Here is a 16,736-nt window from a genome sequence, read left to right as displayed (position 1 = left end):
CTTCAATTTTGAATTAAACCAATTTTAGATCAACTAAGAAAATAATAAATAGGTTAACATTGAAAAATAATGAATTTACAGCAGAATTTTCAAAATAAAAATGTAGTTTAAGTAACTTATTGTGTTCAATTCCATAGTAAAACAGGATAGATGCTCAACTGGTTTAGTGGCATTTTGAAAAATGATTTGCTCACAGTTTATTGATAGTTTTATTCACAACCGCAATGATTTTGATCATGAGCCTCATATGGTTAATGTTAATGATGTCCATAGAATGCGTTTTTAAACTTCTAATTTGATTTCCGATGACCATAACATTAACGATATGTGGCCATTGTGTGTTGCGTCCAAATTGTACAAATTACGAGTAGTATACATAAGTATTTTGATTGTTGCTATAAAAAACCATTCGTTCCATCGATGGATCGATCGTTCAGTCGTTCATTTTTTGACTATCGAAAGCTGCCCGCCCACGCACCCTACAACTGAAGCTACATACATACATACATACAGACGTTGAGAGGTATTTCAACGGCAGAGAGATGGACAGCGTTTGATTGAATGTTTGTTTTGAAAGAAATAAAATCAAATAAAATAAAACACGTTGCGTTTGCTGCTCGAGAGAGCCAGCGAACGAGCGTTCAAAGAGAGAGCCACACACACGGAAAGAGTGAGCGAGCGTGGGAGAGCGAAAGTCAGAGAGAGATAGAGAGAGAGATAGAGAGAGAGGCACACGTGCGTGCTCTCTTTTCGTATTCGTATTCGTTGAGCCGAGTACTTCTGCGCGCTTTGTTGTGCTTGGCAAATCATTCGCCTTCGTTGGCTCGACGCGTTCACAACGTTGTGCATTCGCCGTGTGTGGCGGGAGCTTTTGTGTATTGTTATTGTATTTTGTATTTTGTATTCGCTCACTTCCGTTCGTATCGTGTATTGCACACATAAACACACATACATATGCACATATACATGTACTATACAACAAAAAAAAATCATTTCTAATTTTATAAAAATATACGCGCATACCTATGAATAAATTGCGCTGGCGTGTGCCCTCCTGACTGCCCCCCTCTCCCTCAGTTGGCAATAAATGAAAAACAGCCCGAAAAAAATATATACATCTCTATATTCGAAAATCTGTTTTATGCGTGATAAAAAGTGACAAAATCTAATTTCGAAAACGTTTTTGAAATATTAACAACTTTTTTTATGCATTGCATTGCTTTCTTATATGTTATTTTCAACCTCACAAAAACAAAAAAAAAACAACAAAAATCAACTGTTTATTTTCTTTTGGGCACATAAATTCTTTAGTTGAAAGTGAAAGCTGCTGCGTCTGTGAAATGTTGTCGCCGGCGAGTTAAAGCAAAAACGAACCCACCAACAAAAAAATAAATATAAAACAATAGCGCGAAAACGGAAAACCAAAAACCAAAAACAAAAACGAGACAAGTTATGCTAATTTATAATATTAGCTGTGCTGTGTTGAGAAATGTAAGCCACAAAATTTGCACATGACGAAGCGACAAACACAAAATTCAACAGATATTCAAACATTGTTCGATGAGCAGCAGCAGCAGCAAAAGTAAATTGGCCAAAATGCGTCTGCAACAGCGTTACAACAGCAGCAACAACAACGGCAGCAGCAACAACAGCTCGATATCAACTCAAACGATTGGCAATAGCAGCAGCAACAACAACAACAACAATATGAGTAACAACAACAAAATGCATAATCGTGCCAAGATACTAAACATCATCAACAGCAATCGCAACAATAATAACAATAACAGCAGCAACGGTTTCTTCAAACTGCGCAGCCCAACAAAAGCGACGCCAGTAACCACAGCAAAAGCAGCAACAACAACTTCTTCAAGTAAAAACAATTGCAGCAACCAACAAGCCATGCAACTGGATGCTGATGGCGATGCCGATGATGCGATTGTGGAGACACTGGAGGAGACCACAACAGCTGTGGAGCTTCGATCGAAGGCAGCTTCAGCCTGCTCAGCGTCAGCAACTGTTGCCAATGTTGGCAATGGCTCAAACACTAACTCGGCCAGCAACTCAAGCTCGCAGTATCGCGGCTACACCACGCTGAGAAGCAACTCCACCTCGGCCATACTGGCGGAGGTTGGACTGCCGGGTCTGTTGAGCAACAGTGCGAGCATGTTGTACGCCCGCCCCCCGCACTCTCAATGTCCACAATATCTGCCAGACGCCAGCGCAAATAACGCAAATGTTTTTTGGGTATGTTTATGATTTGATTTTTATTTGTTTTTCTCTTTTTTTTGTTGGTGAACTGTGAATTGTCTAACCTTAGCAATATGCAATAAAAAGTACAACTAATCAAGAGTCTTTTTCTCAGAGAGAACATTAACAATCTTGTAACTAATCTTCTTAAACTCAAATGTATCTTTACATCGTACAACGATTAAAATTACTGCTTAGGAAATTTCCCTTTAGGCAACCGCAACTTTTTTTTTTTTGATTTATATCTGCCAAAGATTAGTTCACCTCTAGTCTGTTTATCCAACAATTTTATGTACTTCATATGGACAGAAAACTCATCCGACACACCCACAGCGATTGCACTTGAATCCAAATAAATGCCGCTTTTATCTATTGAAGCCATGAGAATTTTTAGTATGAGATAAACATTTTACTTGCATACAATTTTCATTCATTTCCACAAGTCAAACACTCTTCAATTGGCCAAGGTCACAATATCGATCGGAATAATCGCAAATCGAATATAAATATTTATAAACCGTTAGCTTAATTTATTTGCTTTCAAATTTCATTTGTATTGCGTCACATTCTATGAATGAACTACACAAAACCGAAAAACCTTGCGACTCATAATGGATAATCTTTTCTTTGTTGAGGGAAAATTGCCACAATAAATCTAAATGGGCTGCAAAGGTTGAACAAATGAAAGCCAAAAAAGGATTCATAATAGAATAAAAGAAAGAATATGCTATATATTTTAATTAAATTAATCTTGAGAATTCGTAAACACTTTAAACTGTTGACAATCGTAATGAGAACTCATTTAATTTCCTTAATGCACAATAATTTATGTCGACATCCTTTCTAATCTGGCATTTATCTCTATCGCTGGGAACAACACGTTATTAATCTCATATAAATATTTACATCGGATTATTTTGAAAATAATTGCCATAGTCTGTCTGTCTGTCTGTGGTGTCACTTTGGGGAATTTGTTAGCTTAATATGCTTGACATAAAGCTGATTAATCACATTCAGTTGAGGGCGGCAACGCTTCAAAACTTGGCCACGCCTCTAATCTAATTGCTTGCCTCCTTCCTGGGCGAATGCCCCCTGATTCTCAGTCTCATTCTCATTCTCGATTCTCATTGCCCCTGCACAATAAATTGTTGATTATGGTTAGCGGATCGGTCTTATTTGTTTGCTGTGCTTTGTGTGTGCTTCGTTCTTTGGCGTTGCACAAAAATACAGCGGGCGATTTTGTCATCGTTATTTTAAAATTTATATATATTCTATACCTACAATACAAATAAGTCTGTGTGCGATTCTCCCTCTCTCTCTCTCTCTCGCACAGAGCACACTAAAAATATTCAATTAAACGGCAAGGCGAATGCTGCTTTTATTTTTTCACACAGTGCAAAGACATTTTGTCTCCGCCTCGGCCAATGTGAAAATTCAATGAACTTGATCTCGCTGACTTTTTTTTTTGCTTTTTTTTTTTCTTTTTGCGCGGGCAGCGCGTGCGTTGCATATACTTATAAATATGTATATTGGTATAGGACATATTTTGTTTATTTTTATTTTATTTGCCAAAATAAATTGAATTGAAATTAACAACAATATCAATGTATAAAAATGTCAAGCGCTGTAAACACACGCCACGATGCATGTCTGTCTCTGTGTGTGTGTGTGTTTATTTATTAGATTTTTTGTTTTGTCTCAATTTGCATATAATAAAGTCATAAGTCAGCCGACAAATTGTCATTTTCATAACATATTTATTGTTGCCCGCGGCTCGAGCAATTGATCAACCACTTCGAGATGTCAATACACGACTTTTTTATACCCGACACAATTCTTGTTGGCAGCTAAATTAGCTGCTGATCTCACTTTGAAAACCTCTCAAACTTTATTCACTTTAAATGTGAAGTTTGCTGTATAAACTATTACCTTAATGTCGAGAGCATCAGCAGAAATGAGTTCAAATAGGAAAGGGTATTAAATCGCCAATAATTGAAATGATTTTTTTTTGTTTAACGATTTCACAGCTTTTGTTTTATTGGTCTTTGTGTTGGCCAATTGAATTTGAGTCTTGGACTTGATTCGTGATTCGTTTGACCTTCTTGCAGCTGAACACGTGTTATTCATTTGCTAAAAGAGATACGTTTATTTCAACGATATTTGTCCGAATGCAGCTTAGTCAAAGGGCGCACCCAAAGCTGAGTTGAATGTGCCAAATGTTTGGGAAATTGTTTGTTGTTGTTGTTTTCATTGTCGTTTGTCTCGTCGTCAACTCAGCTAATTTAAACTCATAAATCACAGTGGCTACAGCTATTAAAAGTTATGGTCCACAATGCTAAATTAAAAGAGTTGCGTTATTGTCTTTTTGTCTCTGTCTCAGTCTCTGTGTGTATTTTTTATGTCGCCTTAATTCAATTTGTGCAGTCACAACGGTCATTGTCTCTGCGGCGGTACTTCAATTCAGTTTTGTTCATTTCATTCATGCATCAATAAATCACGCATTGACCGGCTCTCGACTCTCGACTCTTGACTCTTGATTCTCGATTGTCTCGTGATATTCGCTCGTTCATACAAATATACTTTTTTTTATGAGTTTATCAGAGGCACTTCAATTTAACAATATTTGCCGCATTCTTTTGCCAATTGTTTTATCAACTATTTTATTATTATTTGTTGTTGCTATTCAAAATGTATAATAATTGTATTATTACTCCGCATCCTACTAACATATGAGTTGCATTTATCGCCGTCGTGATATTATGCTTTATTTTTAACTCGATTATGGCATAGTAGTCATAAGTAGTCATAAGTAACGACCACTGCAAATGGCGATAATAATTAATTTCATAAAATAACAATGTTTTCTAAGTAGTCTCCACACTGGGGCCATTATGCTAATTGTCCAGCATTTATCTTTGTTAGAGTAAAAATAATAGTATTTTTTTTCTATTTTTCTTATTTTGTTTAAGGCGTGACTGCATTTAGTGTGCGGATAAGATCAGATAATTAATCCCATACGATGTCCAAGCATCAACAAATTGATTAACACATGAATTCACACCAAAACTTGCTCGTTTAACGACACTTCATTACTATATATCACCTCGCAAAGTCATAAAACACAAGAACTCATATGAACAGCAATTTGACTATTATAAGATTGCTTATAGATTAAATCATACTATTCGTATGATCCATTCTTAGATCATGTACACTGAAAAAAAGATGAATTTCTAAACTCAAGAACATTCGTCTTAAAAATTGAGTACTTAAAATGAGACCACTTTAAGAACAAATTCTTTAAACTAAGTCTGAAAGATGCCAAATTCACCACGAGATTTACAAATTTCTGAGACCACTTTATTTAGATTGCCTATAGATTAAATTACTATTCGTATGATCCATTCTAGATCAGTCTGAAAAAGATCAATTTCTAAACTCAAGAACATTTGTCTTAAAAATTGAGTACTTAAAATGAGACCACTTTAAGAACAAATTCTTGAAACTAAGAACATTAGTTTGAAAAATGATTAATTCTCAAAATAAGATCAAACCTACATAGTTGATTTACAAATTTCTGTAATCTATCGAAATTCCAATAATTACATTATTTAGATTTATCTGCTTTCATTCATAGCTCAGTTAGTCAAAATGTTGCAGTTTAAGAGATCCCAGGATCTTCCTGGGTTTGACGCACTTTTTAGACCTAAATTCTTAGTATTTGTTTTTTCAGTGTATGCTTAGCATAAACAGTTCGAAACGGATAAGTTAACCACATGTTGAACATATTGATTAAGACGTGACAAATATATATCTCAAATCTGTCCCGAACTTGTTTTTCAAATGCATCAACAAATTGATTAGCATGCGAATATCAGCTCAAATATCGAATGTATGCGTATTAAAATTAGGTTGGCATAATGTTCACAATTTGATCAGAAAATCTATTCGAGAGGAAGAAAAGAAGAGACAAGAGTTAAGTCGTGTGCAACTTGTGTGTTATTGTTAAATATTGTTAATGGTTGGTGGAATCGATTAAGCAAATTACTTGCCACTTCATTCTCACACACAAAACAAAAGAAGCTTTCATTGCGGAAATGCGGCACGTTGGCTAATAAATAATAATTGATGTGGTGGAAAAATGCATTAATAAACAAAGTGTGCACTTCTCTAGTACTTATTATTCATTTGATTGAGAAACGTGTAGCAAACAATTGAGCTGCAAAGAACTGCAGACATCAGTAGACCAACATAAATAAATATCAAATAACGATTATAGTTGTTGTTGTTGTTTATGGCTGATATTCTCAATGGGCAGCGAATTTGTGCTAAGCGTTTATAAATAACGAGCTGCACAAAAGTGTTAGCAGCTGCAATTTGTGTTAAAAATAGCCAAAGCCCGTCACAACTAATTATAGAGGCCAAAGCAAGCGATCGTCGCCCTTCATCGATATAACAATATCACAACTTATTGCGTATACGTAATGCAAAGGCCAAGCTTCCGGTTAACATGTAATGGCGCCCCTTAAACCAAAAGTGCTCGACAAATAATAATTTGATAGCACAGCAAAGCACAGTACACATTGTGTTATAGCCAATAGATGAGCCCCCGTCGTATCGACGCAGTAGTTATAAGTTGTTCTTGAATGCTGTCGTCACGCTCACACAAATAGAAATTAGCAAAACGCGAGCTATGGTAAAAGTTTTTATAACGTTTATGAACAAGTTGATATTGGCAATTGGCAATCATATAATGACTAGGTGTGTGTGTATACTTGATACTTTTTAATGTGTGTGTGTTGTGTATACTTGATCGGATCGTATCACTCTATATCATAAAGCTGTCTTATTCAACCATTATTATCTCTATTTTTGGCACACAACACATAACATTCCATAACGCCCATGGCCGTCTTTGTTTATGCTCTTGTCTTCAATGCACTTGGATTCTCATGGCCTGACCGTAAGAGTTGCTCAGTGCCATCATCATCATCATCATCATGATCATCATTTTGCTGTATACATAAACACATATTCGGAAAACACAAAAGCAACAAATATATTGTTTAACTAATTTTTTGCATTATAATTATGAGCGTTTCGCTTTATTTACGCGCTGCCTCTACACTTCTATAAATAGATTCGCCAAAGTCGAAAGAAAGTGTGAAAATTGAGGGCCGAGGCTGGCGCTGAAACAGCAACAGAAACAAAAACAAAAGCAGAGACTGAGGCTAAGGCTACTTCATGATGTGCACAAGCAAATTAGCAAACACAATCGTAAAAAGTTGTGTTCAACAAAATAATATTAATGCATATTAAAAAAATCTACTCACATACAAACACACACAAATTATGCGTACACAAAAGATCGCATTAAATCATGTGAGCGCCAAGAATATTACGTATACGTTATATATCTGTATCGAATTCTTGTTTCTAGAGTGTAGGCGTATTTGGCTGCTGTCAGTTTTAGTTAAACCGATGCCATTGTTGTGCACTTTATGATTGACACATTTGCGATACTGCATTTAAAGAGTATCACGAGTTATTTCTACTTATTCTTTCTATCAAAATATTTTGTCGAACAATTTGCGTGGAAATTTCTTTATAATTGTTGGCCACATTATTCTGGAATGCATGACTCTTGATCTGCTCGTCATTTGTGACCTTTACGCCGGTATTATTCATAGCCATCAATCCATCAAATTATGATGAAAATGATAATAATCTTCATGACTGTACTCTTCTTTCTTCATCGATATGATCTCATTGTGTATGATCATGCTGCCAGCGACTTATCCATGTAATAATCAAAGACATTGCCGCCACAGCTACGAAGCTTTTGACTTTGCCCTTATTAGTCAGTAGAGCTGCATTGAGAGCTTTCGCAAGCTAGACTTTTGATGTGGTCACACCCACATCCACTCGAATCGCACCTGCCTCGTTAACTTCCACTCTCCGACAAATGGTCGTTTAATTGAATCGCCGCAGTGATTGCGAATGACCTCAGAGAGTACAAATGATCGATCCGCATGCAACAACATATGGCAGCCATGCCAACTGACTCACATCGCATGCATTTCACTGATTTGCATTGCCAATCGACATTACTGTATCGGGCTGGAAAGCAAGTCAATTAGGCAAGCAAGCAATTCAAATGATCGACTACAAAATACCCTATATCATAATTTTTATTTGTTTGTAGTGAAGCAGAATGTCTTTGTGGTTATGAAAGCATCGATTGGCGCTTCGCATTGTCTTATTTACATTTACCGGCCACTCTGCATTTAAGTCAAAAATTCGCTTAGTGGCATATTCTTCATGCACAAGCAAGGCTCTGAATAAAAAGGCTAGCAAAACTCTGTTGCTTTGCTTAGCGTCAAATGGGGTTTAGTTAGTGGCCACTAAGCGAGATATGAGTATATTCTGTTTTGCTATAAAATTATACAATCTTGCAAAGGTTTTATAAGTGCACCCTTCGAATTTGGAGCCATTTTACCTCTGACATTCTAACTTAGCATATTTTCTCATAATAATATGTGGCCACTAAGCGAGATATGAGTTACTTTGTTTTATAAATGCAGCCTTCAAATTTGGAGCCATTTTACCACTGACATTCTAATGTACTTAGCATATTTTCACATAATAATATGTGGCCACTAAGCGAGATATGAGTATACTTGGTTTTGTTATTAAAATATACAATCTTGCAAGTTACTTACTTAGCATAGCAATCTTGCAAGTTACGTACTTAGCATATTTTCCCATAATCATATGTGGCCACTAAGCGAGATATGAGTATACTTTATTTTATAAGTGCAGCCTTCGAATTTGAAGCCATTTTACCACTGACATTCTAACGTACTTAGCATAATTTCCCATAACGATAAATTTTTAGACCTAAAGTGTGGCCACTAAGCGGGATATGAGTGTATTTTTCTCTGCTTTGCTTTAATTAAATTTCTTACATTATGTATCGAAAAGAATCTACCCCACTGACTACAGGGTATAAACACTTGTAAATTGCACAACAAACTGACTTACTAACCTTGCGCAAATTAGATGGTTTTGTTGTTGCTGGAGATTAGAGCCAACTTTCAACGAATATGGCCAACATCGATGCCCTCACACACACACACAGACACACACACACACGCGTTCGTATAATCGCTATTCACTTAGCGCTAAGCGGAACATGCTCATTTTGGGGTCTGTGGCATATGTAACCTATTTATTTTTGAAATGTTGACCTCATAACTAGACGCAGACAAAGTCTGTCGAGCCTATGGCGTGCTTTAAAATCGAAATTGACAGCCCCTCCGCCATGTTGCATGCTCTAATGGGGCAGGGACAGAGACAGGGGGAGGGGGAGTAATAAGTAACGACGACAGCGTCCAAAAGTGGCGATGACAACTTCATTTTTTTTTCTGAGCGTGTGACAGACACACACTGTGGGTTTGACGGGGGTTGCTTTGTTCTGAACCGACGCTGGAACAGTCGGAAAGTCTGTCGGACGCGTCGCTTGCTATCGATACTTTCAATCAGAAAACGATAATTCATGACATCATCAATGCCAACAGTCCGTAACATTAGAGAGAGGAGAGTGGAGAGAAGAGAACACAGAAGCGAACGAGAGCGACACCGATACCGATACTGAGAACTCTCTGTGCGCTTGAGTGGCTCGCTTAATTAGTAATTTAACACAATATTAAATAAACGAAGCGTTCCCTCTCCCTCTCCCTCTCCCTACCTCATCCTCATCATAGTCAAACACCCAAGCCATGTAATGCCTATTAATATCAAAGTATAATCCATGTGCCATGACATCAAAATTCGTGAGCCATAAAAATACAAAAAAAAAAGTTCACTTCAACTTACTTTAATCGGCATTTTCATTGAGCAAATTTTACATGCTGTTGTTGTTGTTGTTGTTGCTGTTGTGGTGCTGAGACCGAGACTTCCCGATACTCGGGGGGAAAAGCACTGCAATCACATTTAATAGTTGTTCAGTTGACCGTGTGCGCCTCTAAAGTGCGGTTCTTGTCTCTCCCTCTCTCTACAAATAACTTGCGGTTCAGTTCGGTTTTCGGTCGCGTATCCTGTCCCCGACGGAAATTGATAACCCGAATTGTATTTTATGAATCCAGAGCTTAAATATTTAGTGCAATTCGTGATATCACCAAATACTACCAACTACCTGAGCAATCTTGCATTCTTGAGGAGTATTCTCATTGTTTATTTATCGCCTCAGGTAATTGCCCACACACTCTTTTATCAATCATTCCGCCCATTTGTACCTGTTTAGTTAACAAAAGAAAAATCAGTTAAATACCAATCGATCATTATTGAATTGCTTTCTTAAGGAAACTTTTTCGCACGTGCCACTTGTCCAACAACTTTGATATATTTCAACAATTTAATTGTAATTATTTTGCAATTAAATTCCTCAAATTTGTGTAACAATATTGAGTGCTAGAAATACTACAGTTCACTATTGAAATTTTATAACAATATAAAATAAATTGTTTCCTATTAAAAGCCGAAAAGCTGCTTTTGGATTAAAAGCCACATTTCATAATTATTAATTTGCATATGATTGCCTGAAATTCATTCATGAAGATTAGAATCTCAATTGTTCTGTTTATAAACAGAGAATTCGTAGAATTGCTCAGATTTGTGACTTCCAATTAAATCTTTGGGGAACCCATTTCTTTAGCTAAAAATCCATTGCATTTATTTACATATTCCAAACATTTTTACATAGAAATTCGTGCTGAAAATGTTTGTGTTTGGACAGCATAAATGTTTTTGGTTCAGATGGAACCATTTGTGTTGGGTTCAGCGACTTTCCATGAATCGTTGGCGCCTCATTTTCATTCGGTTCCCATACAAACAATTGCTTCCTGGAACACACTGACCAAACGCAGTGGTTTGATTATTAGAAATGAAAATAGTAACAAATCAAACAAAGCATTTCTATAGGCAACATGAAGGTCGAGTGTGTGGAATCCAAAAATGGCGGGACGACAAGCAACAAGTGACCAGCTGACACAAAAAATAAAAAAAAAAAACAAAAAAAAAAGCTCAACACTTTGAACATTGTTTAGATTAGATTATATAGCCCTGTCTATAGGTCGAATTGTAATGGCTGTGTTTGGCAAGCAAAGTGGAGGGAGGGAGGAGAGGGAGCAATTGAATGGGAATCGAATCATAAAACAAATAAGTAGCACTCTTACCTTGATGGAACTTTAAACAATATTCACAAATATGCGTTACCCATATGTTTGCTTTGAAAACAAAACAAAAAACAAAGCAACCACAATATAAATTACTTCCAAGTGATATCATAGCAACGCTACAATTTTGGCACACAAATAAATACAAAAATGGGCAGCGAATAAGAAAAAGAAACCCAAAAATACAGACGAGCAACAAAAACAGAAACAGAAACAGAAACGTGGCAAATTTGTTAAAAGAGTGAAAGAGAATTATGCATGTAACTTAAAATAAATGTTGATGTCACTTTTAAACTTTTGCACCACAAATGCCAACAAATAGCCAAAAAGGTTATAGGACAACGACATTCTAACCACAACGATGGTCTAAACTTGCCACAGACAACACAATGATGACCATCATAATGATGATGAGGCGATAGTCATCGCTCAGCACGATGACGCGATGTTGAAACCACAAAGCTATGGTATCTCTATCGTGTCAGTTCAGTTCCATGTCTTGTGAAAGCTTCAACCAACCATCCAAGTACCCCCCCAAGTTGGGAAGTGAGGACCGTGTTTTGATGTCTATAAATAGTATCTAACGCCGCTAGACGAAACACCGAAGAAGACCACGATGAAGTGGGGAGAGAGAGAAAGAGATTGGCATTAAAACGACGTTATAAATAAACAACCAATTAAGCAGATATGGCCAATGTGCTTGGGGTAGGGTTTCTTCTTCCAAACTCACTTCAGCGAGAGTAGCTGGAGTATTGTTAACTTGAAAGCTACAAGCGTATTTGATTAAGCGATTGTGGGTAATCATTTACTGCTAGATATTTATGAGCTGAGGGCATTCCCAGATTTCTTTCTCACCAGATTAGATATTAATCATGATAGAATTTGCAGTACTTGTACTTTGATTTATTAGTGTAGAGATAATAAAACATATTTCTCATATTAAGAATTTAGCTAAATAATATTCTCTTCACATTATGTTTCTCCATTTCAATTCTTTTAGTTAACTATTATTCGATTGAACTTTTAACCTAAAACTTAGAAATTGTCAATCTGACACAGGTCACATATATCATAGATAAAATTCCATTCGTTCTTGTCCAAGTTAACGTAAGCGTCAACGGATTTTCGTAACTTCCCATTAAGGTATTAAATGATTGATTTATCGTCAAACGGTTGTGTCAGGTAAATAGGCCGCCGGGTCTGTCACTCGCTGAGAGTGTGAGTGTGGAGCATAAGATTGTGAGATATGCGATAAAAAACTTCAAAGTTCAAAGAGCATTGAAAATGACGTCAAGTCAATTTCATTCAAGTATTGATGCCTGCTCAATTTGATAACGATAAGAAGGTAGCGACAATTATTAAATAAATATATATAAATAAATGAGGCGGTCCTAAGCAAAGGTGCTAAAAATCTTTGTTTGGCCTGAAAACAGGCCCACCACAAAAACAGCTGTTCAGAGAGCGTGAGTGCACCACAGCAGATTGGGAGCACGGATCCAAGAACTAAAGAGAGAGTCACAGAGAGAGCGCGTGTGAGAGAGAGCTTAACAAAGTTCTTTGAGTTATTTCCTCAAGTTTTTTGTTGTGCGCTCAATGCTCTTTGCTCTTATAGCTTTTGCCATGTGCTTTGCTCGTTGTTGCTCTCTAAGCGTTGAGCGCAGAGCGGCGTCATTTTTATTATTAGTTATGACCTCATCATCGATTATTCCTTTGCGAGTGTATGTGTGTGCGTGTGTTGATACTTTATTGAAACGAGTCGTCGTCGGCATCGACGGCAGCGTCGGCGTCGCGTCGTCGTCGTCGTCGTCGTCGAGCAGCTGCAACCAACCTGGCTGGGAACTGCGAACTGACCAAGCTGACTGACTACCTGTAGCTCTGTAGTATCTCTGTAGCCAGGGCGCCACGAGTGTTGTACAAACAAATCTAACACACCTCTTGTTAATTTTTTTGTTTATACGAGGCGGCGACTGTTCTTTGTACCCTGCAGCCAAGCGAATGAATTAAGAGGCTGTCTTAATGGGATGATAACAGAAAGTGAATGTAGATGAGCTTAGATCAAATGATGAGCTTAAATTAAAGTATCTTACCATATGTACATATATCGGTCAAGATTCTTTTAGAAGTGCTCTCTATTAGCATATAATGGGCTTATAATAAATGATTGTCATTTGGGCTGCCTTAGCAACAGGGCATCGAGTAGTCGAGTAATCGCGGACAATAGCTGCTTGGCATAGCTGTCTGCTGATTAATCTTCATTCACATAGACAGACAGACCAAAGCTCAGCGCTATTTGACATGTGTAGCGGCATGTTGTTTTGCAGATTTGTATGCAAATATTTTTTTGCTCACTGCGCGTGTGTGTGTGTGTGTGACTGTTGTGTGATTTAATTTACAAACTGTTAAATGCTAATGTATGCTCAGTGATTTGTTTAGGCGCCTATTGTTTACTCTGCTTGAGCCACTATATGTACGGTATATCTGTCACTTTCTGACATGCAACATCAGCTACATCATTTCTCCCTCATCGGCGGCGTCATTTAAAGTTCATTGTACATTTGTCTCTTGCTTAATTGCATTCGGAAATTGTTTATTAGTCATTTGTAAGGCACTCGCGCGTGGGTCAATGAAATCATTTATGCACTTGCAGTTTTTGTTCTTTTTAATATTCTCTGGTATTTTTTTATACGTATTTAATGGGTTATGCATGACTGTCAGCGGTTGAAACGTCATTTGATTTGGCCCCAGGCCAACAACAACAAAATAATTGCTTTTGAATAACGTTTTTATGTAAAACGTGTAAATTGATCAGTCGCGGATGCAATCATGTGAACTATACGCGAAAAGCATTAAAAATAGTATTATTACAAATGACTTATGCACTTGGATAACTCACGGATAAGTGTCAGAGCAACGAACTACGTACTGTGATCATTCAAATGCTACCCATTATTATTGCTTAACCATTGAAACGGATAATCAGTTGGGTTCTCTTTTGTTTTTCTCTGTTGCATTAGTTTAGATAAGCTTATATTCATTCATTCACTTATTCATTCATTCGTTGTGGCTGCTTAATCATCCCAGATAAACGCTTATGACCCTTTTGCACATTGTCATGAATGGATATTTATTTGAACTGCGTTATCCAGAAATAAAGATAAAAATAAAGCGTTCTGAATAGGTAGGATTATAAGTGTCACATTAACTTAATTGTTAATAATTTATTCAGACACAAAGACTGTATATAGAACCTGCGTGAACATCGGAGCAATGAATCGTCTTCTTATTATAAAATGAATAATGGCTATGTGAATGGAAGAATGAGATTAATAATTGATTGCAATAAGCACTTAAGTGGAAAAATACGTATTGTAAATAGTATTTTGATCATCCGTTGAATTTGATTAGAATCACGAATAGATGCTTAATGGTTTCTTCAGCTTGATGACTGACACAAGTTAGCTATAAGCAAGTTAGAAATGTAATTAATCGTTGGTGATAATGTTCTTTCCAACTAACTACATCATCTTGGCACTCCCCAAAGCGAACATCATCAGAGGTATTAAATATATACAACTATAGAATATATATATTGTAAGGTAGTTAATTGCTTCAGCTGACGTCTTTGGGTTTTACAAAAGATGTCGAGATTGCGCTTCTTTCGATTTCTTATCGCTGCGATATCAGGCCTACCGAGCGATCGTCGGTTTTATAGATTGCCAGACTTGATTCATTCCCATGTTGTGTATGGTCGCTAAGGGCGCATTGTTAACAACGCTATCTGGAGCACGTAGTTCGTGTTTACGTATTTACCAACTCCCCAATACACACACGCTGCCACGTGTATGTGTGTGTGTGAGAGCAAAACCTTGTGGCACATTAATTTGGCTTATCTGCAGTCAATTCTCTTCTGTATTTCTTTTCTTTTCGCGCCCCGATTCGACTTATTTCCGGTAGCCTGTCACCAATTTTGTTTACAAAACATATTACAGATATTTATCTCACTTTCTCTCCCTCTCACTCTCTCTTCTTTCGCTCGCACACCTTTTAAGTATTCAGTTTATTGCTTATGCTGTGTGTTGTTGTTGTCCCTCTGTTATGTTGCTTATGTATGCGTGGCCTTAGCCAAAACCCCATTAAAAAAAACAACAACATCGAGAGAATAACAATAACTAAGGAAGAACGCAAAAAACTTGTTTACCGCAATGGGGGCCGGGCAAATTGGCTCATCATGTCAAGTTCTTAGAACCCGGTACGAAATTTCATCACAAAGCCATGAATCACAGTAGTAAGTGGCCGGCATAGTATCAGATCAGATAGGATCTACAGATTGCTCGAAACAGCAATTAAACGATATACCCTAGAATCGAGTTGACCTCCCACAAAATACCCCGTGAAAAAAGAGGGTTCTAATAATAATTATTAAATATATTTAAGCTAAGCTTTTGTCCAAAATAACTGCATTAAATGAAAATATTTGCGTATTACTTCACAAATCAAATATTACGATCATATGATTACAACAAAATTCAATTAAGTTGATTTCAAAGAAAATATGAATGAATTTCACTTTTCATATTCAAAATGTCAAAATTATTATGATAAACTTATGATCTATAAAAGTGAAAAATAGCTTAATAAATCTTCATGTGTTCTAAAACTAATTTTAGAAAGAGAACTATATTTAAAAAAATTTAGTTATCCTTTTAGTAATATTTTAAATATGTTGCTATGTTCAATATTACAACTCTGTTTTAGAAAACTTAAAGTATTTTTTAAGTACCCCAACTTTCCTGAAGATCTAGAAGAAACTTATCACATTGTTATAATTATTGTTAACTGAACAAAAAGTACATATTTAATCTGCTATTCTCAGTATTGCTCATGTGCATATTTACCTGTCAGGCAATTCTAGAATCTAGATTGACTAAAATAAAAACGGGGTGTGTCATTATCTTTTATACAGTAAAATGAGTTGTTCAGAAGAAGAGCCCTCTTAACCCTTTCATGCTCAAATTAAATATAGAACATATAGAAAATATTATTTCCATAAATGATTAAAAGGAACCCCAACTATCTTTCATTCCGATTTTCGATACTCTAAGACCCTTGGTATGTCCTTACTGCAATATTGCCTTTTAGGCAACATTTCTCCATCCATAAACATAAATAAATACGAAAATGTAAATGTTAAATGTAAAGTCTATGTTGCATACTATGTCTATGTCTATGTTTATATACTGCTTAAGCATA

General features: G+C 36.5%; 1 protein-coding gene across 1 annotated transcript in view; it reads left to right on the top strand.

Annotated features, from left to right (window-relative positions):
* Positions 1-16,736, top strand: part of LOC133834874 (uncharacterized) — a 33,476-nt gene that overhangs the window by 5,791 nt on the left and 10,949 nt on the right. Inside the window, 2 exon segments of the mRNA XM_062264640.1 lie at positions 1,312-2,181; positions 2,183-2,247. Coding sequence (XP_062120624.1) covers positions 1,561-2,181; positions 2,183-2,247 — 686 coding nt within the window. The 5' untranslated portion in view covers positions 1,312-1,560.

This window comes from Drosophila sulfurigaster, chromosome 2L (genome assembly GCF_023558435.1).
Source record: "Drosophila sulfurigaster albostrigata strain 15112-1811.04 chromosome 2L, ASM2355843v2, whole genome shotgun sequence".
Lineage (NCBI taxonomy): Eukaryota > Metazoa > Arthropoda > Insecta > Diptera > Drosophilidae > Drosophila > Drosophila sulfurigaster.
The sequence above is the reverse complement of the archived record's forward strand: the minus strand, read 5'-3'. Positions and strand labels throughout refer to the sequence as shown.